Source organism: Sus scrofa, chromosome 15 (assembly GCF_054392235.1).
Source record: "Sus scrofa isolate SSC_HxYL_T2T_F1_AM1 chromosome 15, Sscrofa_HxYL_maternal_Yorkshire_Landrace_v2.0, whole genome shotgun sequence".
NCBI lineage: Eukaryota > Metazoa > Chordata > Mammalia > Artiodactyla > Suidae > Sus > Sus scrofa.
In genome coordinates this window covers 73357770-73366687 of record NC_139397.1, presented here as the reverse complement: position 1 = coordinate 73366687, position 8918 = coordinate 73357770, and the positions used below count along the sequence as shown (strand labels likewise).

The window sequence follows — 8918 nt, the reverse complement described above, 5'->3', positions numbered from 1 at the left end:
GCGTGTGCCTGGAGGATGGAGCTGAGGATCCAGGGAAAGCACAGAGGTAGCAGGCCTGCCCCAGGAAGTGGCAGCCAAACTGTGCATAGCTGGAGTGAAGGGGAAACAGCAAGGGGTGCAGGGGTGGGAGTGGGGGCTGAGTTGGAGGGCAGCTGGCCATGGGGGTCAAGGGAGATGGAGGAGCAAGGTCAGACAGAGGGCCGGGGGACCACAGAGAAGTGGGTGGGCTGACAGGCTGGGCTGACACAGGGGTGGCCACCACCAGTGCAGGAGGATCTAGAAGTGACCTTCAACCTTTGGAGAAGGAAGATGAAAACTCCCATCTTTGCGGGAAGGTGTTTTCAGAACTAACTTGGCCTGTCTTTTCACATGGGCCCACAGGGCTGAACAGAGCCACGGCTGCGGGAGCTAGGCGCAGACTGAGCTCCACAGGCATGTCCAGGAGGGGCCTCCCTCCGCCCTGGGCTTCTTCTCAGGGTCTGGTGGGGTCTGGCTCTGCCCCTCCTTGCGAGACTCTGCTTCGCTGTGAAAGAGGACGCTCCCTCGAAGACTCCGATGGTGAAGAACACACTCTGTGCTTGGACCTCAGTGGACAACTGTGTCTGCCTCCCACTCTGCCTCTTCCACGGGGGAGAGAAAGCTCTGGTGACCTGGGAGCGGCCACCTCTGCCCCCTGGTGTGACCGCACGTCCTGGGCCTCTGGTTCCTGCTGTGACCGCATGTCTTGGGCTTCTGCCTCGCCCTTTCTCCTCTCTGCAGGCAGGGGTGGGTGTGGAGGGAGCCTGGGCCACCCTGTCCTGTCCTTCCTCTTCTTCTTTTTTTTTGTCTTTTTGCCTTTTGTAGGGCTACTTCCGTGGCATATGGAGGTTCCCAGGCTGGGGTCAAAGCGGAGCTATAGCCAAGGGCCTACCAGAGCCACAGCAACACTGGATCAGATCCTCATCTGCAACCTACAGCATCACTCACGGCAAGGCCGAATCCTTAACCCACTGAGTGAGGCCAGGGATCGAACCGGCAACCTCATGGTTCCTAGTCGGATTCGTTAACCACCACGCCACGATGGGAACTCCTTCTTCTTCTTTCTACCACAGGTCCAAGGATGAGGTATCCAGATACAGACTGGGAGGGGAGGAAAAGGAGGCCCCACTGGCCTGGGGCTCTGAACACCGTCTTCCTAGAGTCTTGCACGTGACAGCACCTGCCGGGGAAGGTGCAGGGGCCAGTACCCGAGGCCCCCAGCCCTCACCCCATGCAGCAACTACCAGCCCCACCTGCTGGCACAGCGGATCCATTTCCATGAAGAAAAAGCAGTGAGCCCTGTGGTGATCACATCACGACCTAGAGAGCAAGCCAGGGCCTCCCTCTCCATTCCATGGGACAGAGGACTAAAATTCATCGCTGCTAGCAGCCAGAGAACCGCCTTCCTGCAGCATGGGTGCCCAAAACGTTTAACTGAATCATGAGAAAACAGACCTGTGTGGAGACAACCAGCCTATGTTACAGTGTCCACGATAAGAGAGGTGAAGAAGAGGGTGAAGCGGGACTCTGCGGGGTTAAAGAAGGTGGAAGAGGGAGTTCCCGTCGTGGCTCAGTGGTAACAAACCCGATTAGTATCCATGAAGACACGGGTTCGATCCCTAGCCTCACTCAGTGAATTAAGGATCTGGAGTTGCCATGACCTGTGGTGTAGGTCGCAGATCCGACTCAGATCTGGTGTGGCTGTGGCATAGGCTGGTGGCTACAGCTCCGATTCAAGCTCTATGTGCCATACGTGTGGCCCTAAAGAGCAAAAAAGAAGAAAAAAAGTGGGAGGTGACAGCTGAGCACTGCAAGTATCACAAAATTATTCTGAAGACACTGTGGGGACAACTGCATGTCCAAATTGAGATGGGGACTGTACACCAGCTAATATGTTAAATTTTAGGAATAGGATAGTGGTTTGCGTGTGTGTGTGTGTGTGTGTGTATGGCAGAATGTCATTTTTAGGAGGTATTGCTGAAGTATTTAGTAAGTATTCTGGGGCTTGCAACTTATTTTCAATGTTTTGGGAAAAGGTGCGTGTGTCCATGTGTGAACATGCACGATGTGTGTGTCCAGAAGCAGAAAGCGAGTGGGAATGCAGGATAAAAAAAGGGACCCGACGCTAATCCAGGTGAACTTGGCAAAGGGTTTATGGTGTCCATGAACTACTCTTTCAACCTGTCACTAGCAATCTTTCGTAATTAAAAGTTTAGGTGTTCCCTGGCAGCCTAGAGGTTAAGGTAATTTGTCGTAGTCACTGCTGTGGCTCAGGTTCAACTCCTGGCCTGGGAACTCCTGCATGCTGTGGGTGTGGCCAAAACAAAAAAACAAAAAAGTGGGGGGGAAGAAGCTCACTGAGAAAATAAGCACACGGGGCCCACGTTGCTCTTAGCCTTCTTTTAAGCTGGGCTCATCCTTTCAAATCCTCTAATTAACGACTGACACGTTACCCTTTGAGGTGAGGACAGTCGCATCTCTTACTTTCGCAAGGTCTGACTTAGTGACAGCATGTTAACTCCTCTCTTACTGGGCTGCCCACCCCCAAGGAAGCCTGCCTGCTCCTGTGTGATTCCTGCGCTCACAGATGCTCTTTTCGAAACCAAAGCAGGACGGCGCCTCACCAGGCGGGTTGCTATGTGACCACAGACCACACACACCAGCGTTCCTTTTCAGGGTTTATTTCATCTGCTAACATTCATCTTGACCTAGACAAAAACAATTAGATGATTATGACTTGCTTTTCCATCATTGACTCATTTTTTTGTATGAGTAACCAAAAGGTTTCTTCTCAACACTTTTTTTTTTTTAATAAGAAGCTATAAATAAATAAAGCTTTAAACGCTCCTGGGTTCAAGTTAAACACTTCCAGTTCCCAAAAAAGTTCACAGACTCGTTGTTCGGACAGTTCTGTCGTCTCTGGCTCTTCCTCCAAGAGAGGATGTTGCAGGCCTGTGTGGCGGGGAGCTGCTGGCTCACTGCATGTTTGCTTCTTCTGTCTCTCCATCCTGGGAAGAGCCCGGGGGTGGGGGCCACCCCTCCCCTGGAGCCCCAGCCCCGTGGCATTGGAGGAGATGCTGCGGGCACAAGATGCCTCCACCGCAAAGCAGGCAGCCTGGGTGGGCAGTGCTGTATGGGAGACCCAGGCCGTCGAGGGGCACTGCCAGCAGGCGCTGTCACTGGCACCTCCCCCTGCGTGCAGGGATCCCCTTCCAGGTACAGCAGAGAAACCAAGGAGACTGTGTTTCCATGTGACTTGGGACAACGGGCCGTAAATGAAAACATTCCATTACGTACAAAACAGATCCTCCACTCAGGTCCACCTGTTCAGGAGCCCACCTGGAGGAGGGCTGCTTGAGCCAGACCACTGCCCAGGAGCCCAGGCAGAACAGGGCTGAGCTTTCCTCCTGGAGTGGGGGTGGAGGGAAGCCAGGGCAAGCCCCCAGCACCTCAGGCGCTTGTGTGAAACCCCAGTGCTCTCGGGAACATGCCCCGCCCTCCTCCCTGGGGCACACCATGTGGGTATCAGAGCAGCACCCCCCCCCCCGCCCTGGCCCCATGCTGACCTTTGCATCACTTTAAAAGAACCACTGAATCACCTGGATGCTCCCCTCCCCAGCACAATGTCCACTCTGGGAGGTGCTCCTGGGTTGGACTGACATGGTGCCCACCCGGCCTGCTGACGGCTCTGCCCCTGGGCTGCGAGGCAAAGTGGCCAGTGGAGGAAGCTGGAAGGGGGGCCATTATGCTAGATGAGCAGAATAAAGACTCAGCCACTTGGATGGCCACTTTCCAGGACACCTTAACTTTCCTGGTGCCACAGCAAGTTCTCTGCTCCCATGCCTTCACTCCACAGTAGGGCAGCTAGGGTGGCAGAGGGGCAAATGGGGCAGGGGATCCCGGCAGGATCTGCCCACCTGTCTGCCGGTGGCCAGCAGCTCTCACTGCAGCCTCTGGGCACACGTCCGCCTCAGATGCAGGCCTCACACTCAGCTCCCCACAACCCAGGTCTCATGCCTGATGGGGGAGGACATGAGCAGAGGAGATGCTGGCCGGACCCCTGGAGCACAGGAGAGAAGGGCGTGGGGAGAGAGTTTACAGTGAGTTGAACATGGCTTCTCCAATCTGCAGGGCCTCAGGGAACAGGCCTGACCAGCTGGCAAGGCAAGAGTGCAGGAAAATGTGGGGAGAGCCCAGGGTGGGGGGCTGGGTATCTGGGTACTAGGAAGCCACCCAGAGCTGTTTCTTCCAGCCCCAGATGAGGATCTGAAAGCCTGAGTACCTTTTCCTGGCCATCCTGAACCACAATGGCCCCAAAGTATGGCTCATGGGCAGTGGCTGTGCTCTGCAGTGTTCTAGCCAATGGCAGCCTGCTTGCACTTTACACATGGGATTCTTGGGGACACTGGGGCATGAGCCCCTAAAAAATGTCCAAGTGATGGGCTTGCCGGGGGTAGTCTACTAATAAAGCCCAGAGGTTGGGAAAGGAGAGCAGGACAGGGGATAGCTCTCGGCTTCTACGGCCTTCCCATCTGAGCTGGTCTGGCTGGGTGGTCACCCCTAAAGGCCAGCTGGGGGTTGCTGCTCAGACACAGGTGGCAGCCCCCTAAACCACGGCCTTCCCGCTCCTGGGAGACACTCTGCTGGGCAAGGGAAGAGTGGTGTGCGGCCCACCTCCCCAAGGGTCCCCTCAGTCTGAGGACTGTGGAAAATGGGGTGGGGGACCCCAGGTGATGTGCTCTGATCTCCTGACCCAAAGCATGAAGCCAGCCTGTGGGTTTTGACCTTGGGTCAGAGAGGGGAATGGGCTTCCCAACTAGAGTCTTGTTGGCTTCAGAAGGGGTAGGCCTTGACCTTGAGGATGGACAAACAGGCTCCATTCCTGAGGCTACCTCAGAGGGCTGCCCATGTCCCCAGGGAGGGGATGTCATGCAGGTCCTGGGGTAAGGGGGTCCCTGGAGGCTGAGGGGCGACCGGGTGGCCCAAGCCCGGGGGGAGGGGGTGTGCGCCTGGTGTGACCATGCTTCTGGCCTGGCAGGTCCACCCTCTACTGCCCTGGCTCTTTCTAGTCTTCAAACCTGCGATTGTTGTGACCATGAGGTGGGGGCTTTGGAGAACAAGGCCACACCTGCTCCCAGCCCTGCAGGCCTGGTGCGGCGTCCTTTATGCATGCTTTCCTCTAACCCAGTAGGTCCCCAGGTTGATTTCTCAGACCCCAGCCTGGGAGGGCAGCAAGAGCCAACCCGCTCAGCCCACCCAGCCCACCCCTTCCTGTCCCCTTGAAGGCTCAGGGCGCATCTGCCTTCTGGCGAGCGGATGGGGGCTCTTCCCAGAGTCCTGGGACCATGTGTTGGTCTGTGTGGTCCCACCTCCCCCCGCCAGCCACCACTACCACTTCTCGATGATGTGGCTCATGTAGTCCTCAGTGGGCACTCGGCCCGGCTCCTCGGTGTCCCCCCGAGGTGGCGCCTCCTTGGCCCGGTGCAGCAGGCGCTCCTCGCGGCTCCGGAGGCGCTGCTGCCGGCGCTCCAGCTGCCGCTTGTACTGATAGCGCTGCTGGAAGAGGTCCCTGGCGTAGTCGTACAGCTGCATGTCCAGGTCGTTGAGCTCCTCAATGCGCCGGATGGTGTCCTCACCCACCTCCACGCCACCCGCTCGCGTGCTGTTGTACTGCATGAAAGGCCGGATGAACTTGAGGTTGAACGTCCGCTCGAACAGGTACTGCGTCTTGCGCTGGAACTCGGTCAGGCCGAAGAAGGCCATGCCCCGCAGGTTCTTCTTGGCGCTTTCCAGCAGCAGTTGGGACCGCTTGCCCTCGGGGATGAAGGACAGGTTGTAGCAGCCCACCAGGCTCAGGTCGGCCAGCATTCGCACCTGGCGGTTATTGGCCAGGTTGTAGGGGCAGTCCATGAACTCCTGCAGTGTGCAGCCCGACCAGTCCGTGCCCTCGTAGCAGGGTGGCAGCTCCTCAGGGGTGGGCGTGCGCCCGTCACACATGTGCAGCGACGTCTTCCATGTGGCCCCCCGCTGTACATGCCGCCACTCACTCAGGTAGCGGGACACGGGGTCTCGCAGCAGGGTGATGTAGTAGAACTTCCTGCAACGAGAGGGGAAGGCAGAGGTGAGGCCAGGGCACCAGGCGGGGGCGGGACATGTGGGGGCAGGACATCAGGGACTGTGTTGGGGTGAAGGTGGGGCTGACTGCTTGGTATCCACACCATGGGAGCCAGGCAAGTGACTTCACCTGATGCCAGACATCACATCTCAGTTCTCTGAATGGCCACTGCTGAAGGTCTGAGATGTGATGTAACCTGCAAAGGTCACAGGCCACCACTGTGGATGCTGAGTGTTACTATCACAGTGTCCTGCACAGCCCAGCCTTGAGGCCCTCCCAAACCCTGGCCCAGGGTCTCCTCTGGGGTCTTCTCTCATGGCCCAGGTCTGCCCTCCTGCCAGCTTGCTCCTTGGGAGGGACAACCTGACTTTGCCCTGCAGCGGGGTGGAGAAGTGTGGCTCCAGAGCCCACACCACGGGGACTGAGCAGTTTAAAGAGCTGTTCACAGTGGCAGGCTTGGTGCCACCCAAGGGGCCACTCAACAGACGTCATTTACAGTCCCAGGCCTCCCACTGGGTCCAATCCATCCTGGGCTCCTGCAGAGGTCCACTGGGGGAGCGGCACCAAGAGACCACCTGGCCCAGGACCCTCCAGATGAACCGTAACTCATAATTTATATTGTCTCCCAGGAACTGTCCCAACCACCACGAAGTCATCTGTCAAGATGGCATCCCTCTAGATGCCACCTCCCCACGCTGCAGGGGGCACCTGTCAGTGACTTAGAAGAGATGGCTCAAGGAAGGCTCTTGCTCCTTCTCCCCCCCTCCCTTTGGGGGACAGGCCTGGCAGGTGAGGGGAGCCTCAGGGGGGTCTCTAGACCTTCTTGGAGGCTCCTCCTCCAGGGCTGTGTGCAGTGGGGCAGGTCCCAGGTCAAGGAGAAGCAGGGACCAGGGCAGGACACCTTGAAAGAGGGCAGCAGGAGTCTACCGGGCTCCACACACCACTCTTGGGGGATCCACTCCCCCCCACCCCCACTTGCCCCATAGAAGCTGTACCCACACTGCCCCACAGAAAGCCATGGGGGCACAAGGCACCTGGCAGGCCCTGATCTAACTATACCAATGGGGGACAAGGGGACCCTGGGGTGCAGGCATGGTAAGCAGCAAGGGCAAAGGGGGTGGGGTACTACTGGGAGTCACCCCGGCCTAAGGGGACACATCCAGAAAACTGCAGGGGTGGTAGGCAGTGGGGAGAGGGCCAGGGCAGAGGGAACTCCAGGGGCTGGGGGAGGGAGTTGGCAGGGAGTGGAGAATAGGGCCGGTGTTTTGACTCTGGGCTAGCCCCGGAGCCTGGGTGCTCCTGTTCGTGCACTCTGCCTCAGCCCCCAACACCCCAATCAGCTCTACAAACATTCTTCCCATGTGCCCAGCCACAGCCCAGGCACTGACAGCTTGCTCCTGGCCTCTGCAGGCAGCTCCCATTCCAGCCCCTCCAGTAGTGGTGGTGAGGGGGCGGCAGCCAGAATCCAACCCTCTCCCCCAGCTTCTGTGGAACACTCTTTGGTGGCTTTTGGGAGAAGAACAAAGGCTCACCCATGCTCTCCCAGCTCCCCTGGGATCATGGACCCCACTCCCAACCCCTGCCAACTCTCACGCTGGCTCCTGCAGGAAACACTCCAGGGCCTTTGCATGAGCTGTGCCCCCCTCTCTCTCTACTTCATTGGCTGACTCTGACTCACACTCTAGACCTCGGCCAGGCCACCTCCCAGGCAAAGAAACCTTGGGCTGCAGCCCATGCCTTGCTCTTGGGCCTCTGCCACCACAGTAATTTTACACTGACCTCTTAGTTCATCCTGGGGGAGGGAGGAGGCAGGGGGTGGGGGGGAAGACCTGGTTTGTGTGTGTGGGAGAAGGAAGGCCACGCCACCTCCCTGGGGACAAGGGAGAGGCCACTTGGTCCCAGACAAAAGGTGCCTTGGAGTGGGCCACTCATACCTTCAGCCCCCACGGGCTTTGGTGCTGGGGTGGGAGGGTGGCAGAACCTGGTTAGGTGAACCTGGGCTGGTGAGAAGGCCCTTAAATGTGGCCAGAATGAGGAGGGCAGTTCATCCCAGGGCCAGCTTTCTAGAGATTGAGTGTAAGACATTTAAAATATCCTGACCATGACAACTGCTTCTGCAGAAGCCACAACAGACAGGCAGACACAGTGACACACCCAGAAACGTGTGGGGAAATGCAGTGTTTCATGAAGCTTGCTGGCACACACTGTGTCCACCACTGCACCCAGCTGGGTCCCCCATCCTGCCCTCCGCTCTCCCCCAACCCTGTGTGTACAAGGGCTGGTGTGGTGGCCTCTCCAGATCACAGAAAATCAGAGTATGACATGTCAATGGACATAGATTTGTTTACGTGGCCTAGGCCACTCAGGGTTCAATGTGGTTGCAAGGTGACCTCTGAGGATAAGGACATGGTGCATCTGGCAGGGCCCTAGCTCCCCACCCAGCATCTTTGCCCTGCACGCCTTTGCAGTCACTTCAGTCCGAGGTTCTGTGTTGGGTTAGGGTTAGGGTTAACAGAACATGAGGGGCAGGCCTGGAGGAGCCCAGCTGTCCCCAGACCCTTATGGATCTCATCCTTGATGGGGGACAGGGCTGCTAACCCTCCCACTTACATTGCCCCCCGCGGCTCCCTGAGCACCACATGGGTGCTGGCCAGGCCGGACAGAAGAAGGGGCTCGTCCATGGCTGCAGTGACTGGCGGGGTGGGGTGTCAGGATGGGGCATGCTGGGCATCTTGCCAGGCCCTGGGCCTCCAATTCTGTCCCCCCACCCCCCGACATGACCTGT

General features: G+C 58.0%; 1 protein-coding gene across 1 annotated transcript in view; it reads right to left on the bottom strand.

Annotated features, from left to right (window-relative positions):
• Window positions 1-2687: 2687 nt before the first annotated feature.
• The window catches only part of HS6ST1 (heparan sulfate 6-O-sulfotransferase 1), a 42247-nt gene continuing 36016 nt past the window's right edge, over window positions 2688-8918 (bottom strand). Inside the window, exon 2 of the mRNA XM_003133399.7 lies at window positions 2688-6115. Coding sequence (XP_003133447.4) covers window positions 5407-6115 — 709 coding nt within the window. The 3' untranslated portion in view covers window positions 2688-5406. The remainder of the gene's footprint in view (window positions 6116-8918) is intronic.